General features: G+C 48.2%; 1 protein-coding gene and 1 long non-coding RNA gene across 10 annotated transcripts in view; one reads left to right on the top strand and one right to left on the bottom strand.

Moving 5' to 3' along the window:
* LOC119879300 overlaps positions 1-22,073 on the bottom strand; it is a 32,886-nt gene extending 10,813 nt beyond the window's left edge. For 3 of the 8 annotated variants that reach the window (XR_005387443.1, XR_005387444.1, XR_005387445.1), the window contains exons 1-5: positions 21,242-22,070; positions 19,780-20,596; positions 17,502-17,572; positions 12,422-12,485; positions 1,200-1,263 (exon numbers count right to left, since the gene is read on the bottom strand). This is a non-coding gene — a long non-coding RNA (uncharacterized LOC119879300). Of the gene's footprint in view, positions 1-1,199; positions 1,264-12,421; positions 12,486-17,501; positions 17,573-19,779; positions 20,597-21,241 lie in introns of all 8 variants that reach the window. The other 5 variants (XR_005387446.1, XR_005387442.1, XR_005387447.1 and 2 more) reach the window with 4 other exon arrangements.
* LOC119878159 (ral guanine nucleotide dissociation stimulator-like) lies at positions 4,556-8,635 on the top strand. 2 transcript variants are annotated; one of them, XM_038589646.1, is made up of 5 exons: positions 4,556-4,768; positions 6,029-6,222; positions 6,741-6,800; positions 7,708-7,901; positions 8,122-8,635. In XM_038589646.1, the coding sequence occupies exons 1-5, from the start codon at positions 4,631-4,633 to the stop codon at positions 8,460-8,462; spliced, it is 927 nt and encodes a 308-aa protein (XP_038445574.1). In that variant the 5' UTR covers positions 4,556-4,630; the 3' UTR covers positions 8,463-8,635. The 2 variants fall into 2 exon arrangements, with proteins under 2 accessions (XP_038445574.1, XP_038445575.1); XM_038589647.1 differs by having other exon boundaries at positions 4,558-4,768; positions 8,128-8,635.
* Positions 22,074-26,075: the final 4,002 nt, after the last annotated feature.

The following is a 26,075-nucleotide window of genomic DNA, read 5'->3' as shown; positions in this document are numbered from 1 at the left end:
TACAAGCATCCATCCAAAAACTGGAAAAAACTCAAATAGAAAAGCTAACCTTCCACCTAAGGGAGCTGGTGAAAGACAGCAAATAGATCCAACACCCAGCAGAAGAAGAGGGTTAAAAAAGACTCGAGCAGAACTCAATGAAATAGAGACCAGAAGAACTGTGGAAAAGATCAACAAAACCAGGAGTTGGTTCTTTGAAACAATTAAGAAGGTAGATAAACCATTAGCCAGCCTTATTTAAAAGAAGACAGAAAACACTCAAACTAATAAAATCATGATGAGAAAGGAGAGATCACTACTAACACCAAAGAAAGGACCTAGAGTGTATTCTATATGTTAAGCAAAGTCAGTCATTCAGAGAAAATACCAGATGATTTCACTCATACGTGGAATTAAAACAACAACAACAAGAAAACAACAACAACAACAACAAACGAATATGGGGAAGGAAGGAAAAGAGTGGGAGGTATACTATAAGAGATTCTTTAGTACAGAGAACAACAGGCTTGCTGGAGGGAAGGAGGGCATGGGATTGGCGTGGTGATTGGCAGTGAGGAGGGCACTTGTGATGAGCACTGGGTGTTATAGGTAAGTGATGAATCACTAAACACTAGTCTTGAACCAATATTACAGTATATGTTAACTAACTAGAATTTAAGTAAAAACTTGAAAAAAATAAGGAAAGAAGACTCATGGAATGGTAAAGCTTGCAGGGACCATGGTAGTCCAGTAGCAAGCACCTTGTGCATTAAAAGATGAGGAGGGGGCGCCTGGATGGCACAGTCAGTTATGTGACCAACTGTTGGTTTCAGCTTGGATCCTGATCTCGGGGTCATGAGGTCGAGTCCCACATCGGGCTCCGTGCTCAATCTGGAGCGTGTTCTCCCTCTCTCTCTAACTCCCACTTGTGCTCTCTCTCCCTCTCTCTGATTTATATATAATATAAATCTTAAAAAAAAAAATAAGATGAGAGAAATAAATCACATTTTCAGACACAGTGCAGACCCTGGAGCTACAAAGCCTCACCTATACCACATGCACTACCCTGCTTGCCTCATCTTTCCTCAATCTCCCTTTTGTGCTCTCTCTTCCTCCTTTTTCTTTCCTAGACACCATATGCTTAGTGAGGCCAGCAGGACCAAGAGCTAAAAATGTCCTGGGTGTGGCCCTTCATAAAGGCTTTCATCAAAGGCACTTACCTTGAAGTGGAAGCCATGATGAGCCAGAAACAGAGATTTGTCTATATGTGCAGAGTCAAAGAACCTGTAAGACAGCAAAAGTCGATTTTTTAAAATTGTATGCTGGGCCGCCCGGGTGGCTCAGTGGTTTGGTGACTGCCTTCGGCCCAGGGTGTGATCCTGGAGACCCAGGATCGAGTCCCACGTCAGGCTTCTGCGTGGAGCCTGCTTCTCCCTCTGCCTGTGTCTGTGCCTCTCTCTCCCTCTGTGTCTTTCTCATGAATAAATAAAGAAAATCTTTAAAAAATAAAAAAATAAAATTAAATATGTATTCTTTCATTGTAAAGGACCTTAACTATCAATTTCACTTTAAAAAAAATTGCATGCTAATTAGCAAGGAATAGGACCTTCTCCACCATTTAAGTGAAAAAAAAAAAAAAAAAAAAAACCAAGAATACCAAAACACATTTTTAGCCTAAAGTTCACTAGCAGTAAGCAGAGGATGGATTGAATACACACAGCAGAGGGGGTCTAGTCAACTGGCCAATCAGAGGGAAAAAACAACGAGCCCTCCACGTCCTGCTGAAACATATTATAGGTCAAAGGTTTTCACCGTCAAAACTACTGGCATGTGGGCCGGATGAGCCTTTGTTGGGGGGCTGTCCTGTGAATTACGGGATTTTAACAGCTTTCTGGAACTCCACCCACTAGGTGCCAGTAAAACACGGATCCCCTACCTGTGAAATCAAACATGTTTCCAGATATTGCCATACGTCCCATGGCGGACAAAATTGCACCTGGTTGACAACTATTATTCTATCTATATCAAGACTCCAATAGATCGTACCGTAAAAAGGAAATACTGTCTACTAGTGCTGCCCAATATGGTATGTGGTTATTACATATCTGATATATATGGCGAGTGTGATTGAGAAAGTGAATTTTCTCAATTATATAAAATTTTATATAATTTTAATTAATTTTAATGTAAATTGTCACATGTGCCTGGCCAGTGACCACCACATTAGTGAAGTCTCAGATGTATAAAGAGCCAATTATGAAACAACGTTCTCTTAACAACCAACAGGTCAAAGAAGAAAAACTTTTTCCTAGGTTAACTTAAGGGGGAAATTAAAAAGCATCTTGAGGCCATCTGGGTGGCTCAGTTGGTTAAGCCTTCGACTCCTGATTTGGCTCAGATCATGATCTCAGTATCTTGAGATCGAGCCCTGTGCTGGGTTCTGCAGTGAGTGTGGCGCCTGCTTAAGATTCTCCCTCTCCTTTCCCCCTGCCCCCACCCACTCCTGGGTTCTCTTTCTTACATAAATACATAGTATCTTGAAACAAATGAAACAAGGAAACCCAATATACCAAAACATTTAGGCTGCAGCAAAAGATTTCTAGGAGAGCTTAATGCTATAAACACATACAGAAAAAAAAAAAAAAAAAAATATATATATAAATCTCTCAAGGAACTCTAGAAAGAATAGATGAATGGATAAAGAAGACGTGGTACATATGCGATGGAGTATTATTCAGTTATACAAAAGAATGAAATCTCGTCATTTGGAATGACGTACATGGAGCTAAAGAGTAATGCTAAGTGAAATAAGGGAGTCAGAGAAACACAAATACCATATGATTTCATTCCTAAGTGTAATTTAAGAAACAAAAAAAGAATGTGCAAAGGGGGGCACCTAGGTGGTTCAGATGGTAAAAGCATCTGACTTTGTATGCTGTTTATTTTTTTCACTTCACGAGACTTAATACTCTTTCATGAAAAGAACTCTTACTAAACTAGGAGTAAAAGTAAACCAATTAAACATCATAAATACCAAATATGAAAAAAAAAATCCCAACTAATGTACAAAATAGCAAAAGACTCAAACTTTTCCTCTAAAAATAGGATCAAAATAAAGTTCTTTACTCTGGCCTTTCCATCAAATATAGTACTAGAAAACTTAGCCAGAGCAATTAGGCAAGTAAAAGAAACAAAACGCATCCAAACTGGAAAGGAAGAAGAAGAATCATATTTGCATATACCATAATCTTATACGTAGAAATCGTAAGGATTAAAAAAATTAGAAGCAGTAAACAAATTCAACAAGGTTGCAGAAATGAAAACCAACACACCAAGAAGCAGTTGCATCTCTAGATGTTAACAATGAACAATTTGAAGTGGAACTCAAGAACACAACTCCATTTACCACAACACTGAAAAAGGTAAGATATTCAGGAACAAGACTAATGAAAGAAGTGAAAGAATCATACACTGAAAATGAGAAAACATATGTAAGAGTAATGTTTAAAAAAAAACCCCAAAATAGATATCTATTTTATAGATAAAATGCTTGAAAGGAAACATAAGGAAAAGATTCACAATATTAGATCTGCCAATGATTTCTTTCTTTTTGTAAACAGGCTCCATACCCAGGGTGGAGCCTAATATGGGGCCTGAACTCACAACCCTGAGATCAAGACCTGAGCTGACATTGAGTCATATGCTTACTGACTGAGCCACCCAGGATCCACGGACCTGGCAGTGATTTCCTGACTACGATACCAAAGCACCAGCAAACAAGTAAACATAGACAAATGGGGTCTATAAAACTTCAAATGCACCAAAGGATACAATCTAGAGAGTGAAGAGACAACGAATAGAATGGGAAAAATATGTGCAAACCATGTATTTGACAATAAGTTAATATACAAAAAACTCCTACGAACTTCGTCACAAGGCAACAAGTAGCCCAATGGAAGAAAGGACAAAGAGCCTGTACAGACATTCCTTGAAAGAAGATGTATAAATGGCCAATGAACCTATGAAATGATGCTCCACATCACTAACCATCAAAAAAGGCAAATCACAACCACGATGAGGGTCACCTCACACCCACTAGGATGACCACTGTTAAAAAATAAAATGTTGGCAAGGATATGGAGAAATCAGGACACTTGTGCATTGCTGATAGGAATGTAGCATGGTGCAACCACTATGTAAACAGTATGAGAGTTCCTCAAAAAAATTAAAACTACAACTACCATATAATCCAGCAATCCTATTTCTGGGGTACGTGTAGTCAAAAGAATTGAAAGCAGGGTCGCCAAGAGACCTCCATCCTCATAGAAGCATTCTTTATCATAGCCAAGGGCTGGGAGCAACTCAGATGTCCATCAAAGGTAAATGGATAAAGAAAATGTGGTGTATACTGATTTTTATTTATTTATGAGAGACACACGGGGAGAGAGGCAGAGACACATGCAGGGAGCCTGAGGGGGGACTCAATCTCGGGTCCCCAGGATCAGGTGGGGGTCAGGGAGGGGGTCCCAGGAAGTGAGGTCACTCCCGTGACACAGAGCCCAACAGAACTTGGAACCCCCGTGACCAGGCAACCGCATCTAGTGCAGCCCCACCTCAGGCTCACTTGGCTGGAGACATCCGCTCCTGGAAGATGTTCTCCTGCTGCCGGCCCACCTCTGGGGGCTCTGGCTCCCAGGAACCCCAGGGGTGCCGCTTGTTCCAATGCTGTAGGCTTTGGCTCCAGCATAAAAACCAACGCCTCAGGGCGTTTATCAGGAGGCGCCGTCAGGTAAGCCAGAGCAGGCCAGGCCAGGCCCCCTGTGCCAGCCATCCTGGGTGGCCCCATCCCCTCCTCTTCAGCTTCCGGGAAACAGGGATGTGTGGGCAGGTGCATCCAGGCTGGGGGACATTGCAGGGCGGCAGGTTCCCCGGTGATCCCTTCAGGGTCACCCTGAGGTCAAGGTGGGCAGGGTGCAAACAGGGCTCCTGAGGTCCTCTTACCCGCCGAGTAAGAGTCCCCCCGAGGCCCTGCAGCCGATCCCTTTGCTCTCCTTGGGGGAGGGGGGTGCCGCCTGCGCTGTGCTGTGTCTGGATGGGGGCCGCTGGGGGTGCGGCCCAGCCGAGGCGGCCGGACCGGGCGCTGAGGCCTCCTGCCTGGCTGCCGGGCACTGTCTCCACAGAGCTCCACCCGGGACAGGGGGCGCGAGCGGGAGGAAGGGGTGCTCTGCCCCACCGCCTCGAGGAACTGGGAAGTGCCCTGCGCAGCTAACAGAGGCCAGCGCGGGCTCAAATGAGTGCAGGGGCCGGGGCACCCCCGACACCCGGGTCCCCGATGCGGCACGAAGGGCCCCGGGTCCCAGAAGCCAGCCTGCTACTCCCCTGGGCTCCCCCCTACACTCCTGCTCCCACATGAGTCTGCATTCCCCTGCTCCCCACACTTGCCCCAGGGCCCTGCCCCTGCCTGGGCCAGATGCAGAGTCCCTGTGCACAGAGGTGTAGGAATACCAGAGCAGAGCCTTCAGGGGCGGCCTGGTCGCCCAGGGGTTTAGCGCCTGCCTTCCGCCCAGGCCCTGACCCCGCAGGCCCGGGATCGAGTCCCGCCTCGGGCTCTCTGCACCAGGGCTGCTTCTCCCTCTGTCTGTGTGTCTGTCTCTCTCGGTCTCTGTCTCTCTGTGTCTCTTGAGGTCCTTGTACTGATCCAAACTTTTTTGAACATTTATCCTCTAAGATTGTTTCTTTATCGGATAGTTTGTCTTGTTTGTGTAAGAGACAGGCAGAGAGCAGGGAGGGGAGAGGGAGACCCAGGCTCCTGAAGCAGACTGGGCCCCAAGCGCAGGGCCTGCCAGGGCGGGATCCCAGGGTGCTGAGGCCACGACCCGAGCCACAGCCCAGAGTCAGAGGCTAAGTGACTGAGCCACAGGCATCAAGGCCCGGGTTCCTGCCGTGGGCACTCCTGCCCCCCACGGCCCCCGAGAGCTCGGGCTGCGGGCTGCGCTCCCACCCCAGGCCTCCCGGCGGCTCCATGCACGTCCCCTCTGTCCCAACTCAGGGTGCAAGGGCCTCGGCCGGGAAGGCGCCTCCCATCTGCCCGACGAAGCCCAGCCGGACGGAGCTGCTGGAGCAGGAATTCCAACAACTGCTGCCCGCCTTGCTGCGCAGGGATGTCATCTCCGTTTTCATCTTTTTAGACAACTGTCATGGATTTGCCACCACCGACGAGGTGCTGGATCTGCTGTTTACGAAGTGAGCACCTGCGCCTCCGCAGCCCAGGGGTGGGCCACCTGCTGGTGGGGAGGCTGGGAATGGTTCTGAGCTGCCCGGCCTCGGGCCGCTCCCCCGCCTGGAGCAGAGTCACCCAGGGCACAGTGGGGTCCCGGAGGGCAGCCCCGGGGCCTGGCCTGTGGCGGGTCGGCCAGAGGGGCTGTGCCTGTGCTCCGCAGCCGTCCTCCTCCCCCGTGACGGGGCCTGTGCCTCCTCCCCACCGTCACCGGGGGGCTGTGTCCTGGGGCAACCACACAGGGGGACCCCGGGCGCCCAGGCCCACTCAGATATCGGCCGTGGGCCTGGCCGGAGCCTTTCATGCTCAAGCATTCAGGAGGCCCCGGCAGGTGCGGGCGCTTCTCCGGGGGCTGCCCGTGGCCCCCCGCACAGAGCTGACGGCCCCCGGGGCTCCGGCCTAGTCGGGGGTCAGAGGTGACAGCCCCCACGGTGAGAGGTCGCGGCCACAGGATGATTCGTGGGATGCCCCCGCCCTCCCCTAGATATGGGTGCATCGCAGCTGCGTGTGGTGGCGACGACGCGGTCCTGCAGCGCTGGAAACTGTGAGTGACTCCGGCCCCTGCCCGAGGGCCTTCCCTCTCCAGGAGGGCAGCGAGGGGGCTGTGGGCCGGGGGTGCTGGACCCTCACCCCACACATCTGCAATTCCCGTGACGGGGTAAAGGTCTAAGGGCCCTTCAGGAAAGGAGGAAAGGAGAGCCGTGAATAGGGTGTGGGCTTGGTGGGAGAGCACTGGGACCCCTAAGGGAGACTTTCTCCATGCCCGCCCCTCCCAGCCCTCTGTCTGCCCCACACCTGGGACCCAGAGCAGAGGGGGTGGGGAGCATCGCACTCCCCAATCTGGTGGCACCTGGACCCAGTGCACAGCAGGTTGCCACGAGGGCCATTGAGGGCTCACAGACCCGGTGGCCCTGGCCCCGTGGGAGACGGCAGATTAGAGTCAGTGGAAGGACACCCCCCGGGGCCCCTCATGAGGGAGGCAGCGCAGAGCCACAGGGAGGGAAAGTGGAGGTCCCGGGTGGCTCCTGGCAAGGCCTGGCAGGACACAGAGCCCGAGCCCTCCTGGCTTGGACCTTCCCAGAGCGACAGTGTGTGCAGTGAGGGCAATGACAGGCCAGACGCCCCCCGTCCCCGGACGCCTGCCGGTGGATTCAAGGGGCAAGTGGGCAGGGAGCCAGGCTGAGGAGGGAGCCCCGCTTCCCAGCAAAGACCGTGATGGTCACACCGCTGGGCGTGGGCTCCCCCGCACAGAGGCTTCGTGCCAGCCCCTCCTCGGGGAGCAGGCCTGTGGCAGGCAGGACCGCCAGGTGGCAGGTGGACGAGGAGCAGGACTGGCCTCTGACAGCCCCGCACGGGAGGCCGAGGCCCCGGGTCCTGCAGGGCTTCCCCGGGACACCTCGGTGTGAGGGAGCCCTGTCTTCTGACCCCTGTGCCCACCTGTCCCTCCCCAGGGCCATCTGCTGCATCCTGGAGATATGGATGGACTATTATCAGGAGGACTTTTGTCGGCTCCCCCAATCTGCCTCCCTGAAGAAGATTCTGGAATTCATAAGGCAGCGCATGCCAGGCACAGACGTGGAGCTCCGTGCCCGGCGTTACCTGCAACAACTCAGACGCCTCCATGCAGCGGAGCCAGAGGCTGGGGGTGAGGAGGCCTGGGGGTGGCCGAGCTGGGGACAGGGTGGGCCCCACGGATCCAGCGTCCGTGCAGCTGGGCCGGGAGCAGGGGTTCGGCTCACACCCCATCCCCACGAGCTGCAGGCTGTGGACACCTCCCAGGGCTCTTTGAGCGGTTGGAAGAGTGTCCTTGATTTGGGAGGGACGTGGAAAGTCCGTCCTGGTGGTGATACCTTGTCTTCTTGGAGCTACAGCTTCGGCCCGAGCAAAAGACCCTGAAGCACTTCCGGAGCCCGCCCCAGCCCCAACTGTGGGGCCTGCTGCCTCGGATGGGCCTGAAGTGCTCGAGGCCGCCCTGGCTGCTGGGGCTGAGGGCTTGGCCCCAGCTGAGGTGCCAGCTGGGGAGGCGAAGCCCCTGCAGATAGTGGTCACTGCTCTAGATCACGGCTGCGCCCTGGACGAGCCACGTGCACCTGCGGCCACCCCGGAGGAGGAGCAGGCCCTGGCACCTGCAATCGGGGTCCCCAGAGTGCCAGAGCCGCCAATTGCCTCTGGGACAACTGGCTTCAACCTCTGCGCAGCCCCCTGACCACCTCGGGAGCCCGCCCCAGCTCCCACCGCAGGGCTCGTCATGCCTGCAGCCCAACGGAGGCTTGCCCTTCCCGTGTCATTTCACTGTTTCTATATTTTGAGTTTTTCTTTAACCTGTAAAATGGCTTATGAGTTTTATTGTAATAAAGTATAAGTTAACTTCAAACAAAATTCACTCTGATGCTTTTAAATTATACATCGTGGACCTACACTTTAGGTCCATTCACAGTGTCACAGGTCCCAGAGCCCAGGGCGCCGGGGGACACAGCCCAGGATCGGGTGCTCCCCCAGGTCAGGCAGAGGCCGGGAGGACACAGGACAGCCAGGTGGCTCCTGCCCCCGGGCGGCCCGAGCTGTACAGATCGGCGGGCCCGCCCCTGGAGCATCCAGGCCCCTGCACACTGGGAGCTGCAGTAGTCACTGCGGGAGCTGACTCCAGAGCTGCACAGCTGGCCGCCCCCACTGTTGTTGTCCCTCCTGGTGTCACCCTGTACCTGGGACTGAGCAGGGGCCTCACAGATAAACAACTCCCACTGAGCCATACACCTGGCAGGGGCCTGGGCAGCTCCCCAGGTGCACACACCCTACAATCAGCACAGCAGGCCCCTCCCTCAGAAGACCAGCTAGAAGGTCAGGGGAAAAGCAAGGTATTGACCAAGCAGCACTGGAAAGTTCCAGGGGAAGCCGAGGGATTTACAGTATATAGGATCAGAGGATACTCCCCCTTGTTTTTTTCTTTTCTGTTTGTTTCTGTTGTTTCCCCACCCCCCCCCTTTTTAATTCTTTTTTATTTCTTCTTTTCTTTTTTTCTCTCTCTCTCTCTTTCTCGTTATTCCAGTACAACTTGTTTTTGGCCACTCCGCACTGAGTAAAATGGCTAGAAGGAAAAACTCACCTCCAAAGAAAGAAATCAGAAACAGTCCTCTCTCCCACAGAGTTACAACATTTGGATTACAATTCAATGTCAGAAAGCCAATTCAGAAGCACAGTTATAAAGCTACTGGTGGCTCTAGAAAAAAGCATAAAGGACTCAAGAGACTTCATGACTGTAGGATTTAGATCTAATCAGGCCGAAATTAAAAATCAGTTGAATGAGATGCAATCCAAACTGGAGGTCCTAACGACCAGGGTTAACGAGGGAGAAGAACGAGTGAGTGACACAGAAGACAAGTTGATGGCAAGGGCGGAAACTGAGGGAAGAAAAGAAAGACAATTAAGAGACCATGAGGATAGGTTAAGGGAAATAAATGACAGCCTCAGAAGGAAAAATCTACGTTTTTTTTTTTTTTTTTTTTTTTTGGAAAAATCTACGTTTAATTGGGGTTCCCGAGGGCGCCAAAAGGGACAGAGGTCCAGATTATGTATTTGAACAAATCATAGCTGAAAACTTTCCTAACTTGGGAAGGGAAACAGGCATTTAGATCCAGGAGCTAGAGAGATCACCCCCACCCCCCTTAAATCCATAAAAACCGCTCAACATTTAACATTTAATACTGGAACTTGCAAATTCCAAAGATAAAGAGAAGATCCTTAATGCAGCAAGAGACAAGAAATCACTAACTTTTATGGGGAGAAGCTTTAGGACAACAGCAGACCTCTCCACAGAGACCTGGGAGGTGAGAAAGGGCCGGCAGGATACAGTCAGGGTCCTAAATGAGAGGAACCTGCAGCCAAGAATACTTTATCCAGCAAGGCTCTCATTCAGAATAGAAGGAGAGATAAAGAGCTTCCAAGAGAGGCAGAAACTGACAGGATATGTGACCACCAAGCCGGCTCTGCCAGAAATATTAAGGGGGGACCCTGTAAAAGAAAGGGGAAGTCCAAGGAAACAATCCACAAAAACAGGGACTGAATAGGTATCATGATGACACTAAATCCATATCTGTCAATAGTAACTCTGAACGTGAATGGGCTTAATGACCCCATCAAAAGGACGCAGGGTTTCAGACTGGATAAAAAAAGGCAAGACCCATCCATTTGCTGTCTCCAAGAGACTCATTTTAGACATCAGGACACCTACAGCCTGAAAATAAAAGGTTGGAGAACTGTGTACCATTCAAATAGTCCTCAATAAATGCAGGGGTAGCCATCCTTATATCAGATAAATTAAAGTTTGTCCCAAAGACTGTAGTGAGAGGTGAAGAGGGACACTATATCATACTTAAAGGATCTATCCAACAAGAGGACCTAACAATCACGAATATTTATGGCCCGGATGCGTGAGCCGCCAAGTATATCAATCGATTAATAACCAAAGTTAAGACATACTTAGATAATAATACACTTATACTTGGTGACTTCAATGGAGCGCTTTCTGCAATCCACAGGTCTTTTAAGCACAACATCTCCAAAGAAACAGGAGCTTTAAATGATACACTGGACCAGATGGATTTCACAGATATTTATAGAACTTTACATGCAAACGCAACTGAATACACATTCTTCTCAAGTGCACGTGGGGCTTTCTCCAGAAGAGACCACAAACTGGGTCACACATCAGGTCTTAATTGATACCAAAAGATTGGGATCGACCCTGTGTATTTTCAGACCATAATGCTTTGAAACTAGAACTAAATCACAAGAAGAAGTTTGGAAGGATTTCAAATACGTGGAGGTTAAGGACCATCCTGCTACAAGGTGAAAGGGTCAACCACGAAATTAGAGAAGAATTAAAAAGATTCATGGAAACTAATGAGAATGAAGACACCACCATTCAAAATCTTTGGGATACAGCAAAAGCAGTCCTGAGGGGGAAATACATCGCAATACAAGCATCCATCCAAAAACTGGAAAAAACTCAAATAGAAAAGCTAACCTTCCACCTAAGGGAGCTGGTGAAAGACAGCAAATAGATCCAACACCCAGCAGAAGAAGAGGGTTAAAAAAGACTCGAGCAGAACTCAATGAAATAGAGACCAGAAGAACTGTGGAAAAGATCAACAAAACCAGGAGTTGGTTCTTTGAAACAATTAAGAAGGTAGATAAACCATTAGCCAGCCTTATTTAAAAGAAGACAGAAAACACTCAAACTAATAAAATCATGATGAGAAAGGAGAGATCACTACTAACACCAAAGAAAGGACCTAGAGTGTATTCTATATGTTAAGCAAAGTCAGTCATTCAGAGAAAATACCAGATGATTTCACTCATATGTGGAATTAAAACAACAACAACAACAACAACAACAAACGGATATAGGGGAAGGAAGGAAAAGAGTGGGAGGTATACTATAAGAGATTCTTTAGTACAGAGAACAACAGGCTTGCTGGAGGGAAGGAGGGCATGGGATTGGCGTGGTGATTGGCAGTGAGGAGGGCACTTGTTGTGATGAGCACTGGGTGTTATAGGTAAGTGATGAATCACTAAACACTAGTCTTGAACCAATATTACAGTATATGTTAACTAACTAGAATTTAAGTAAAAACTTGAAAAAAATAAGGAAAGAAGACTCATGGAATGGTAAAACTTGCAGGGACCATGGTAGTCCAGTAGCAAGCACCTTGTGCATTAAAAGATGAGGAGGGGGCGCCTGGATGGCACAGTCAGTTATGTGACCAACTGTTGGTTTCAGCTTGGATCCTGATCTCGGGGTCATGAGGTCGAGTCCCACATCGGGCTCCGTGCTCAATCTGGAGCGTGTTCTCCCTCTCTCTCTAACTCCCACTTGTGCTCTCTCTCCCTCTCTCTGATTTATATATAATATAAATCTTAAAAAAAAAATAAGATGAGAGAAATAAATCACATTTTCAGACACAGTGCAGACCCTGGAGCTACAAAGCCTCACCTATACCACATGCACTACCCTGCTTGCCTCATCTTTCCTCAGTCTCCCTTTTGTGCTCTCTCTTCCTCCTTTTTCTTTCCTAGACACCATATGCTTAGTGAGGCCAGCAGGACCAAGAGCTAAAAATGTCCTGGGTGTGGCCCTTCATAAAGGCTTTCATCAAAGGCACTTACCTTGAAGTGGAAGCCATGATGAGCCAGAAACAGAGATTTGTCTATATGTGCAGAGTCAAAGAACCTGTAAGACAGCAAAAGTCGATTTTTTAAAATTGTATGCTGGGCCGCCCGGGTGGCTCAGTGGTTTGGTGACTGCCTTCGGCCCAGGGTGTGATCCTGGAGACCCAGGATCGAGTCCCACGTCAGGCTTCTGCGTGGAGCCTGCTTCTCCCTCTGCCTGTGTCTGTGCCTCTCTCTCCCTCTGTGTCTTTCTCATGAATAAATAAAGAAAATCTTTAAAAAATAAAAAAATAAAATTAAATATGTATTCTTTCATTGTAAAGGACCTTAACTATCAATTTCACTTTAAAAAAAATTGCATGCTAATTAGCAAGGAATAGGACCTTCTCCACCATTTAAGTGAAAAAAAAAAAAAAAAAAAAAAACCAAGAATACCAAAACACATTTTTAGCCTAAAGTTCACTAGCAGTAAGCAGAGGATGGATTGAATACACACAGCAGAGGGGGTCTAGTCAACTGGCCAATCAGAGGGAAAAAACAACGAGCCCTCCACGTCCTGCTGAAACATATTATAGGTCAAAGGTTTTCACTGTCAAAACTACTGGCATGTGGGCCGGATGAGCCTTTGTTGGGGGGCTGTCCTGTGAATTACGGGATTTTAACAGCTTTCCGGAACTCCACCCACTAGATGCCAGTAAAGCACGGATCCCCTACCTGTGAAACCAAACATGTTTCCAGATATTGCCATACGTCCCATGCGGGACAAAATTGCACCTGGTTGACAACTATTATTCTATCTATATCAAGACTCCAATAGATCGTACCGTAAAAAGGAAATACTGTCTACTAGTGCTGCCCAATATGGTATGTGGTTATTACATATCTGATATATATGGCGAGTGTGATTGAGAAAGTGAATTTTCTCAATTATATAAAATTTTATATAATTTTAATTAATTTTAATGTAAATTGTCACATGTGCCTGGCCAGTGACCACCACATTAGTGAAGTCTCAGATGTATAAAGAGCCAATTATGAAACAACGTTCTCTTAACAACCAACAGGTCAAAGAAGAAAAACTTTTTCATAGAATAACTTAAGGGGGAAATTAAAAAGCATCTTGAGGCCATCTGGGTGGCTCAGTTGGTTAAGCCTTCGACTCCTGATTTGGCTCAGATCATGATCTCAGTATCTTGAGATCGAGCCCTGTGCTGGGTTCTGCAGTGAGTGTGGCGCCTGCTTAAGATTCTCCCTCTCCTTTCCCCCTGCCCCCACCCACTCCTGGGTTCTCTTTCTTACATAAATACATAGTATCTTGAAACAAATGAAACAAGGAAACCCAATATACCAAAACATTTAGGCTGCAGCAAAAGATTTCTAGGAGAGCTTAATGCTATAAACACATACAGAAAAAAAAAAAAATATATATATATATAAATCTCTCAAGGAACTCTAGAAAGAATGGATGAATGGATAAAGAAGACGTGGTACATATGCGATGGAGTATTATTCAGTTATACAAAAGAATGAAATCTCGTCATTTGGAATGACGTACATGGAGCTAAAGAGTAATGCTAAGTGAAATAAGTGAGTCAGAGAAACACAAATACCATATGATTTCATTCCTAAGTGTAATTTAAGAAACAAAAAAAGAATGTGCAAAGGGGGGCACCTAGGTGGTTCAGATGGTAAAAGCATCTGACTTTGTATGCTGTTTATTGTTTTCACTTCACGAGACTTAATACTCTTTCATGAAAAGAACTCTTACTAAACTAGGAGTAAAAGTAAACCAACTAAACATCATAAAGACCAAATATGAAAAAAAAAATCCCAACTAATGTACAAAATAGCAAAAGACTCAAACTTTTCCTCTAAAAATAGGATCAAAATAAAGTTCTTTACTCTGGCCTTTCCATCAAATATAGTACTAGAAAACTTAGCCAGAGCAATTAGGCAAGTAAAAGAAACAAAACACATCCAAACTGGAAAGGAAGAAGAAGAATCATATTTGCATATACCATAATCTTATACGTAGAAATCGTAAGGATTAAAAAAATTAGAAGCAGTAAACAAATTCAACAAGGTTGCAGAAATGAAAACCAACACACCAAGAAGCAGTTGCATCTCTAGATGTTAACAATGAACAATTTGAAGTGGAACTCAAGAACACAACTCCATTTACCACAACACTGAAAAAGGTAAGATATTCAGGAACAAGACTAATGAAAGAAGTGAAAGAATCATACACTGAAAATGAGAAAACATATGTAAGAGTAATGTTTAAAAAAAAACCCCAAAATAGATATCTATTTTATAGATAAAATGCTTGAAAGGAAACATAAGGAAAAGATTCACAATATTAGATCTGCCAATGATTTCTTTCTTTTTGTAAACAGGCTCCATACCCAGGGTGGAGCCTAATATGGGGCCTGAACTCACAACCCTGAGATCAAGACCTGAGCTGACATTGAATCATATGCTTACTGACTGAGCCACCCAGGATCCACGGACCTGGCAGTGATTTCCTGACTACGATACCAAAGCACCAGCAAACAAGTAAACATAGACAAATGGGGTCTATAAAACTTCAAATGCACCAAAGGATACAATCTAGAGAGTGAAGAGACAACGAATAGAATGGGAAAAATATGTGCAAACCATGTATTTGACAATAAGTTAACATACAAAAAACTCCTACGAACTTCGTCACAAGGCAACAAGTAGCCCATGGAAGAAAGGACGAAGAGCCTGTACAGACATTCCTTGAAAGAAGATGTATAAATGGCCAATGAACCTATGAAATGATGCTCCACATCACTAACCATCAAAAAAGGCAAATCACAACCACGATGAGGGTCACCTCACACCCACTAGGATGACCACTGTTAAAAAATAAAATGTTGGCAAGGATATGGAGAAATCAGGACACTTGTGCATTGCTGATAGGAATGTAGCATGGTGCAACCACTATGTAAACAGTATGAGAGTTCCTCAAAAAAATTAAAACTACAACTACCATATAATCCAGCAATCCTATTTCTGGGGTACGTGTAGTCAAAAGAATTGAAAGCAGGGTCGCCAAGAGACCTCCATCCTCATAGAAGCATTCTTTATCATAGCCAAGGGCTGGGAGCAACTCAGATGTCCATCAAAGGTAAATGGATAAAGAAAATGTGGTGTATACTGATTTTTATTTACTTATGAGAGACACACGGGGAGAGAGGCAGAGACACAGGCATAAACCATAATGAGATACCATTTCATACCCACTAGGATGGCTATTATCAGAGAACCAGAAATAACAAATGTTGGTGAGGATACGGAAAAATTGAAACCCTGTGCAGTGCTGGTGGAAATATAAAATGCAACTATGCAAAACAGTATGGTGGTTTCTCACAAAATTAAAAATGGCATTACTGTCATGATCCAGCAATTCCACTTCTAGGTACATGCCCAAAAGAACTGAAACCAAAGTCTTGAAGAGATATCTGTACACCCATATTCCTCGCAGAATTATCCACAATAGGCAAAAAGTGGAAGTAACTCATGTGTTCATTGAAATATGAATGGATAAATGCAGTATATACACAATGGAGTATCAGTCTTTTTTTTTTTTCTTTTTTTAAAGATTTTATTTATTTATTCATTAGACAGAGAGAGAGAGAGAGAGAGAGAGAGAGAGAGAGGCAGAGACACAGGCAGAGGGAGAAGCAGGCTCCATGCAGGGAGCCCGATGTGGGACTCGATCCCGGGTCTCCAGGGTCACGCCCTGGGCCAAAGGCAGGTGCTCAACCCCAGAGCCACCTGGGCTGCCTGGAATATCAGTCTTAAAAGGAAGACTGACACATGCTGTAACATGGATGAACCTTGAAGACCTCCTGATTTCAAAAACTTGCGAAGGGACAGTAATCAAGACAAATATATCAACAGAACAGACAAATCAATGGAACAAAGTCCAAAAATATATCAGCACATATAAAGTCAAATGATTTTTGACAAACGTATTAAGGCAGTTTAATGGAGAAAGGAAAGTCTATTCAACAGTGGTGCTACAACAACTGGTTATCAATATGAAAGAATGAAAAAAAGAACTTTGATCCCTAATTCACACAAGACTAAAAATTAATGAGATAGATCATAGATCTTTTTTTAAAATAAATTTATTTTTTATTGGTGTTCAGTCTACCAACATACAGAATAACACCCAGTGCTCATCCCGTCAAGTGCCCCCCTCAGTGCCCGTCACCCATTCACCCCCACCCCCCACCCTCCTCCCCTTCCACCACCCCTAGTTCGTTTCCCAGAGTTAGCAGTCTTTACGTTCTGTCTCCCTTTCTGATATTTCCCACACATTTCTTCTCCCTTCCCTTATATTCCCTTTCACTATTAATTATATTCCCCAAATGAAAGAGAACATACAATGTTTGTCCTTCTCCGACTGACTTACTTCACTCAGCATAATACCCTCCAGTTCCATCCACGTTGAAGCAAATGGTGGGTATTTGTCGTTTCTAATGGCTGAGCAATATTCCATTGTATACATAAACCACGATAGATCATAGATCTAATGAGAAACTAAAACTGAAGCCTCATAAAGAAAACGTGGAAGAATTTCTTCATGACCTTGGGGTAAGCAACAACTTCTTAGACTGAAGATATAAGATGGTAATGTAACAGAAAAATAGTAATAAATGGAATCTTATAAAAACCAAAAACTTCTGGGACACTTGGGTGAAGCCTGCTTCTCCCTCTGCCTGTGTTTCTGCCTCTCTCTCTGTGTCTGTCATGAATAAATAAATAAAATCTTAAAAAAAAACTTATAGTTGAAAAATTATAATTGAAAAATTTTTTTCAATTTTTTAAACTTTTGCTTTAAGAAAAATACCATTTAATAAAATGAAAAGTTAAACCATAGACTAGGAGCAAAGACTCAGAACTGTATCGGACCCCGGGATCACTCCCGGAGCCAAAGGCAGACGCTCAGCTGCTGAGCCATCGAGACGTCCCACTAGGAAAATATTTTTAAAGGCATCTCAGCAGTATTAACTTTTCCCAGAATAAAGTATGGAAAACTTACCAACAATATCAAGTTGAGTTTCTTCATCTTCTTCTCTTTTTCTCTTCTTCTCTTTGCTCTTTTTCTTCTTACTGTAGGAGAGAATTTATATAGATAAGTTTAGAAATATTGATTTGATGTTAAACATCTAAGATGGAATCTTACAAGCCTCTTTTAAGCTGTACACAGATTTATGAATTATTGATTCACAGTTATCTACACCGATATGTTCTCTTCCTTCTAATACTGAGAAGTCAGTTCTGATCCTGTATGTATTGTATTATAGTTAAGAGAACAGGCTCTGGAGGACTGCCTTTTTAATCTTGTTATTTCTTAGCTCTGCGACTTTTGGAACATTTCTTAATCACTGTCAGCTTCTCATCTATAACATGAGGATAATAATTTATGCTCTTAAGGTTACTGCGAGGATTAAGGGTGAATGTGAATCTTCCTATGTTGCTGGTGAAAATGAAAAGTGGTACAGCTGCTTTAGGAAATAGTTTGGGGTTCTTCAAAAAGTTAAACAGAGTTATCATATGACCTAACCTATGTACTGCTAGGTATATACCCAAGAGAAATGAGAACACACATCCACACAAAAATTTTCTAAGAAATTCGTAACAGCATGATTCCTAATAGCCAAAAAGTGGAAATACCCCAGATGTCCTTCAACGGGTGAAAGGATAAACAAAATGTGTTATATCCATACAATGGAATATTATTCAGCCATAAAAATAAGGATACTGATACATGCTAGACATGGATGAAGCCAGATACAAGAGACCGCATATTGCATGACTCCATTTATAGGAAATATTCAGAACAGGCAAACTGATAACAGAGAGAAAGTATATTAGTGGTTGCGGGCATGAGGGAAGAGTGGACTGGAGAGGGACTACTAAGGATTATGGGGTTTCCTTCCCAGACCATGAAAATGTTGGACAACATGACAGTGGGGAACTTTGTGGACTAAACACTAAAACCCACAGAACTGTGCTTTATAGGGTGAATTTTATATGTATCATATCTCAGTAATAAAAAAAAAGAAAAAAAAAAAAAAAAACAACACCCGGGGTGTTTCCAAATAAGTCGTATTCAAAGTGCTTAGAGTTGTTCTAGGCAGGCAGAAAGTGCTATCTACGTGCGTTAATGAAGATTGATAGTTGTGATGAGCATGAGATGCGCTTATTTGTATTTTCATGGAAACGTAAGCTTTCAGAAGCTAACTCTCCCCTCTCTCCTGTAAAGCCAGGCAGGACAAGCTTCAGATTAACATCTGTAATGAATGATCAACCGTGAGCAAATCTACCAGAGAGAAGAGAGGTGGAGATCTGGGCGGGCAGATACTTTTTCCTAAAAAGTCCAACGACCGTAAATCACCACTACGACCTTCTCCTTGCATTTGGTTCCGCTTACTGTACGCGTTAACTCATCTAATCCTCGTAGCAATTCTTTTTTTTTTTTTTTTTTAAGATTTTATTTATTTATTAATGAAAGACAGAGAGAGAGGCAGAGACACAGACAGAGGGAGAAGCAGGCTCCGTGCAGGGAGCCTGACGTGGGGCCGATCCCGGGACTCCAGGGTCACCAGGGTCACGCTCCGGGCCCAAGGCGGCGCCAAGCCGCGGAGCCGCCGGGCTGCCCCCTAGCATCAGTTCTCCTACCGCTAATCTTCCCTAATGAATGAGTAAATAGAAGCTCCAGGATATTAACGGACCTGCCACAAACTGCTAAACTAGTAACTGCGGAGAACGCGGACTTGAGCTTATTCTATACCTGTCAAAACGCACATCTGCATATCGTATTAAAAAAATTAAGGATTTGCTCTTTTTGGGCGGGGGGAGGGAGGGATGATTAATTAAGGGTTTTTTTTGTGGGGGGGGGAATGAAGGATTTTTTTTGAGGGGAGACGTTTAAGGAGTACTGGGCGGGGGGGCGGGCGTGAAGTAACGAGCCCTAACAGGAGACGTCGCTGTCACGACCTGCAGCACGAGACTAAGGCGGACGCGCCGAGCAGCGGTCTGGGGGGCTCCTGACCCGGGGCCGGGCCTGCAGCTGCGGCTCGCGGTGGCGCCCTCAGGTCTCCTCCGTCAGGCCGGCCCCGCACGAGCGCCCGGAGCTGCCCGGCAGCCACAGAGCCCGCGGCCGGAAGCAGGCCCGAGGGCGGGGCGCCGGAGTTCCCGGCTCCCTCACACCCCGAGTTCCGCGAGACTCGACTCTCCTCCCCACGGGGGGGGCGGGGGGGGCGGGGGCGCCGTCGGAAGAGACCCAGAGTCTCCCGCGCCAGCTCTGGCCTTACCTCTTGGCCTTGGTTCCCTTGAGCACGAGTTTGGTGGACTTCACGTACGAGTATTCGGCCATGGTTGGGGGGACGCCCTGTCCGCCGAGGGGAGAGCTGGCTAGCGGCAAGAGACCTCCACTGGAGGAGGGACTGGCGAGGGAAGCCCTCCCCGCGCAGAACCGCAGGGACCCCCTGAGCGCGCAGGCGACGGCGCCTCCGAGCCCCGGGCGTTATTTTTCACCCGCCTCTTGGCGCCTACTTCCTGTTTACAGTCTGGGGCTACGGCGACGGCAGAGGGCCGAATTACCTCAGGGTTCATTTGCTTTGGAGAAGCGCGGGTTCGCGTTTCCGCAAAAGAGAAAAAACGGGGGGGGGGGGGGGGGGGGGATGGGGAGGGGAACGGACGCGCCCCCTGGCGGCCGCCGAGGGCCTGACAGCTGTGGGGGCGCGCTAGAGGTGTCCTGCTCCGTGTCCCGGGAAGGCGACCGGGTGATGAGCCCCGTGATGGGGCTCCCGGAGCGCCCCCCCGCTTTCCTGGGCGTGAGCTGGGCCTCCGAGGGCTTGCGAGCCCTTCCAACCCCATCAATTCCTATTGTGTTATCTAGGGAGACTGGAGTGGTGGGCAGGAAACGACTGGGGAGTCCAGGAAAAGATAATTAAGTGCATAAGTTTGGGGGCAGACGGCACGAGCGCGGTCGGAATCGGGTGCAGGTGCGGCGGAGGCCGAGGCGCACACTCACGACCCGAGAGGTCTGTCCGCCTAGCAGGGGCCTCGGGGGGCGCTCCAGCCCCCGCGACCGTGTCTCCGGCCTGCTCCGGGATCTTCCGACAGTTTCTTAAAAAAAAAAAAAAGAAAGAAAATGTTTCAAAAAACATTTTATTTTTATTTGAGAGGGAGGGAGAGAGAGAGAACGACAGCAGGGGGAGGGGCGGAGCTCCGTGTAGGGCTCCCTCCTGGGGCTCCATCCCGGGGCTCCACCAGGGACTCTCTTCTGGGACTCTGTGATCATGACCTGAGCCGAAGGCTGACCCTTCACCAACTCAGCCACCCAGGTGCCTCTCTTACAACAGTTTGATAGTTCACTTCCCTGATTGCCTTTTCTCCCACTTCCAAACCACCTCTGATAATGCTGCCTGAATGATCATTCTAGAGAACTCGCTGATTATTCCCCAATCTAAAAATCTATTAAAGGCAACCTATTACTTTCAGGAGAGAAACTCCCGGCATCGCTTAGTAAACTATTGACAGTCTGGCCTCTTTTCCCACCACCTAACCTTTGCTACCGTAGTCCCACCAAATGGTTGGAAATGTCTGAATGCTCTCTGTTTGCTTCTGCTCCCTGGAATCCTGCCCTTTCTTCTTTCCCATGCTCTTCACTTGGCCCCAGGGTTTCCAATGTTTAAGACAATATTAATTAGTGGAACCTCACTAAAATAGGGAAAGGAGGAGAAAAGAGAAAGTTAGGAGGTGAAGCCTTACCACTCAACATCAATTATGGTTAATTACAGAAAGAATTATCAATGAAGAGCCCAACAGAAGAATCAGCAGCAGGAAAGAATCATCAATCACAGGCTCCTGCAAGGGAAAGATGTATTTCGTATCTCTGACAACATCTCCACTACCCCTGCAACTCAGCCCTTTGGAAACCATCATGACCTGGACTTCTGCTATTTTTTCCCCCCCAATGGACTTTTGTTTGGAAAAAACCCTCCCAGCTTCATTCTTCTTCTGCACAAAATAATGTTCCTCTTTGTTTGTTGCATGTCCAGAATTGGAATTCTGTTATTCCTGAAAAAAAAACCATTTTTTTGCTAGTAAAATAACTGATAGTTTTATTTTTCAGGTTAAAACTCCAAAAAACTGTCTTTAAATTCCCTCCTGCACTCCCCAAGCATCCTGCATTTCTCATTCTGTAGTTAATTGTGTGCTTTTTCAGGGCAGGAACATAAGTAGCTTATTCGTCTTTGTTTCACCTATATACCTTGTGCAGTACCTGCTTCAGAGTAGACCCCGCATAAATGTCTGTTAACATGTTAGGATTGTAAAGCCTGAAGTTCAGCTGTGGGTTAATGAAGAGAGTGGAACATTTAGGAGTGTGACTAGATAGGAGGGGTTGTGGTAGAAAAACAGGAGGAGGAAAATCAGAGGGGTGAGGAATAATATATTATCATGGAGGCCACTGGAGGCCCATTCCTTATTTATTTACCAACCGTCTCTGCAAAAACACCATGTGCTTGATGATAACATGTTGGCACCAGTATGGACAAAGGCAAGGAGCTAGGTGAGTGCTGCGTTGTGAAAAGAGAAGTGAATAGCCAGTTGGTTGGAGACAGGGCATGTAGATTACAGTGGTGGGATCCAGGATTGAGAAGGCAAAGTTGGGTCATTTTGTACCTGAAAAATTTGCATAATCAGGAAGCAATTGTGAGGGTACTTTGCAGGGGGGTCAGATGAACAGAGTGGTACTCCAGGATGGTTACTCTGCAGCACTTGGCAATGCGATATAAGCCATGAGCTTTGGCTATTTTTTTTTTTTTTTGGTAATACGAGTAACTGACAAAAGATAGTTATTTCAAATAAACACATTGCCAACCACAAGACTAGACAAAGAGCCAGCCCCACTGCCCCCTAGGCTCCTTTGTGAACTTGGTTGATTTCAATAAGTGACCATTTGGGGCCACTTGCCTTTTCTCTTCCTGAGCTTTAAATTCCACACTCTTATATTTTAAATTTTCTAATAAAGAGTGAGCCTATAAAACCCTAGCCCCCCACACTTGGCTCTGATAAAAGCAGAAAACCTGCCTGTGCATACTTGTATGCTCGCCATCCTCCTTCCCCCTGCCCTGTGTGACCTCGCTATGTGGTTCCAGGTGTGCTGTGTGATTTCCAGGTCTTATAAATAATAAATCTCTATTGTTTCAAAGTTTCCCATTGTTCTTGAAGGCATCTTGAAATCATAATAAGAAGCACATTAGCGGGTCCAAACACAAGAGTGGTATATTGATATTAGCATATTGATATGCTAAGACTGGCCACAAAACAGTGTGATCAGTGGTGTGATACCAAACCCTTTTACTCGAGCCATGACTCTTTTTTTTTTTTAAATTTTTTTTATTTTTTATTTATGATAGGCACACAGTGAGAGAGAGAGAGAGAGAGGCAGAGACACAGGCAGAGGGAGAAGCAGGCTCCATGCAGGGAACCCGAGGGGGGACTTGATCTCGGGTCCCCAGGATCAGGCCCTGGACCGAAGGCGGTGCTAAACCGCTGAGCCACCCGGGCTGCCCTCGCTTTCTTAGTAAAGAGAAATTTTACCCCCTTACAAACACAGTATGACACAATCCCTTGTACATTTTCATTAGCTTAGTCTAGACCCCCAGGTGACTCAGGGGCTGAGCTGAGCATCCACCTTCGGCCCAGGGCCTGATCCTGGGATCCGGGATCGAGTCCCCCATCAGGCTTCCTGCATGGAGCCTGCTTCTCCCTCGGCCTATGTCTCTGCCTCTCTCACTCTCTGTCACTCTCATGAATAAAGAGATAAAATCTTTAAATAAAAAACAACAACAGAAAATAATTCGCTTAGGCCTTTGCTGGAAGGTGCTGCTTGTTGCCCAACTTAGGTTCCATGGAGTCCGTGAGGCACGATCACCCTTACATTCGAGGCTTGCCGTTTCTTTGTGTCACCAAAGTGGCTCCTTCTTCTTTATCCCTCTCTCTGCTTTTCGGTTGATGATTATTTTTCATGATTCTATTTTAATTACCCCATTTTTCTCCATTCGAGACTCAGCTGTCTTTCTTTTTTTATTTAATGATCGTACGTGATGTTGCTTCTCCTCTGCTAACTTCCTAGTTCTGCATCTGTGTCTACATTTATATCCGTGTCTCTGTTTCTCTGTCAGTGTACGTGGACACACAACGTGCTTTCAGTTCAGTTGGGGGTCAAGCCGGAGAGTCAGTGCCTCCTGTCTACTTTCAGTTCTGTGGCTGACAGCAGGTTCCCTAGAGCCCAGGTCAGGGCGACCCACTGGGTGCACCGCTGTCCACAGCTCACCCAGTGGGAAGGAGGGAAGGGCCCATAACACACGACAGGCAGGGGTTCAGGATAAGGACGGCCTCACACCTTCTAGGCCGAGACTCTGACACCTTCTGTAGGGTTTGCCTTGGATTCAGGAGCCTAGGATCGTGGGGAGCTATTGCCCATGCCTCCCCCGGTGGGACTGTCATCTTCTGGGCCTCCAGTATGAGAGAACTGGTGCCCACGTGTGTGCACATGGACCTCGTGGGCCTGGGCGCATGTACACACCAAGGAAGAACATGTGGTTGGAGGTATTTCCCGCATGTGACACCCGCCTCCAATGTCATAGATATGATGCCACAGTGGCCTGGGGACGTCTGGAGGAAGCACCCGCTAGGATAATCCCTGTCCCACGGGCAAGATGCAGACCATCCCCGACGGGCACAACGGCTTCTCTGGGGTCAAAACCGGGGAAGAATGGAAAGTTGTGTCTGAACGCAGGCGTGTGTCCAGGCTGGGGCCCTGGCTGCACACAGTCCTTCCCTGGGGCCTGTGGACAGGGGTGCGGGTGTGTCACTGTGTGCACAGGCCATCGCCTGCAGGGACGGGGGAGCCGTCGGCAGCCCCGAGCGCCGCCCCTGCAGCTTCCTCCAGGAGTGGGTCAGGGGGGGGTCCCAGGAAGTGAGGTCACTCCCGTGACACAGAGCCCAACAGAACTTGGAACCCCCGTGACCAGGCAACCGCATCTAGTGCAGCCCCACCTCAGGCTCACTTGGCTGGAGACATCCGCTCCTGGAAGATGTTCTCCTGCTGCCGGCCCACCTCTGGGGGCTCTGGCTCCCAGGAACCCCAGGGGTGCCGCTTGTTCCAATGCTGTAGGCTTTGGCTCCAGCATAAAAACCAACGCCTCAGGGCGTTTATCAGGAGGCGCCGTCAGGTAAGCCAGAGCAGGCCAGGCCAGGCCCCCTGTGCCAGCCATCCTGGGTGGCCCCATCCCCTCCTCTTCAGCTTCCGGGAAACAGGGATGTGTGGGCAGGTGCATCCAGGCTGGGGGACATTGCAGGGCGGCAGGTTCCCCGGTGATCCCTTCAGGGTCACCCTGAGGTCAAGGTGGGCAGGGTGCAAACAGGGCTCCTGAGGTCCTCTTACCCGCCGAGTAAGAGTCCCCCCGAGGCCCTGCAGCCGATCCCTTTGCTCTCCTTGGGGGAGGGGGGTGCCGCCTGCGCTGTGCTGTGTCTGGATGGGGGCCGCTGGGGGTGCGGCCCAGCCGAGGCGGCCGGACCGGGCGCTGAGGCCTCCTGCCTGGCTGCCGGGCACTGTCTCCACAGAGCTCCACCCGGGACAGGGGGCGCGAGCGGGAGGAAGGGGTGCTCTGCCCCACCGCCTCGAGGAACTGGGAAGTGCCCTGCGCAGCTAACAGAGGCCAGCGCGGGCTCAAATGAGTGCAGGGGCCGGGGCACCCCCGACACCCGGGTCCCCGATGCGGCACGAAGGGCCCCGGGTCCCAGAAGCCAGCCTGCTACTCCCCTGGGCTCCCCCCTACACTCCTGCTCCCACATGAGTCTGCATTCCCCTGCTCCCCACACTTGCCCCAGGGCCCTGCCCCTGCCTGGGCCAGATGCAGAGTCCCTGTGCACAGAGGTGTAGGAATACCAGAGCAGAGCCTTCAGGGGCGGCCTGGTCGCCCAGGGGTTTAGCGCCTGCCTTCCGCCCAGGCCCTGACCCCGCAGGCCCGGGATCGAGTCCCGCCTCGGGCTCTCTGCACCAGGGCTGCTTCTCCCTCTGTCTGTGTGTCTGTCTCTCTCGGTCTCTGTCTCTCTGTGTCTCTTGAGGTCCTTGTACTGATCCAAACTTTTTTGAACATTTATCCTCTAAGATTGTTTCTTTATCGGATAGTTTGTCTTGTTTGTGTAAGAGACAGGCAGAGAGCAGGGAGGGGAGAGGGAGACCCAGGCTCCTGAAGCAGATGGGCCCCAAGCGCAGGGCCTGCCAGGGCGGGATCCCAGGGTGCTGAGGCCACGACCCGAGCCACAGCCCAGAGTCAGAGGCTAAGTGACTGAGCCACAGGCATCAAGGCCCGGGTTCCTGCGTGGGCACTCCTGCCCCCCACGGCCCCACGAGCTAGCTCGGGCTGCGGGCTGCGCTCCCACCCCAGGCCTCCCGCGGCTCCATGCACGTCCCCTCTGTCCCAACTCAGGGTGTGCAAGGGCCTCGGCCGGGAAGGCGCCTCCCATCTGCCCGACGAAGCCCAGCCGGACGGAGCTGCTGGAGCAGGAATTCCAACAACTGCTGCCCGCC

This window comes from Canis lupus, unplaced genomic scaffold (assembly GCF_011100685.1).
Source record: "Canis lupus familiaris isolate Mischka breed German Shepherd unplaced genomic scaffold, alternate assembly UU_Cfam_GSD_1.0 chrUn_S57H216, whole genome shotgun sequence".
In the NCBI taxonomy this organism is placed as follows: Eukaryota; Metazoa; Chordata; class Mammalia; order Carnivora; family Canidae; genus Canis; species Canis lupus.
This window is presented reverse-complemented; position numbering and strand designations above follow the sequence as displayed.

Bases quoted from the DNA above. Each gene is read 5' to 3' on its own strand.
- LOC119878159 (XM_038589646.1), top strand. From the start codon at position 4,631: ATGTTCTCCTGCTGCCGGCCCACCTCTGGGGGCTCTGGCTCCCAGGAA. The intron at 4,769-6,028 runs GTAAGCCAGAGC...GTCCCAACTCAG, and splicing joins TTATCAGGAGGCGCCGTCAG to GGTGCAAGGGCCTCGGCCGG. The intron at 7,902-8,121 runs GTGAGGAGGCCT...GTCTTCTTGGAG, and splicing joins AGCGGAGCCAGAGGCTGGGG to CTACAGCTTCGGCCCGAGCA.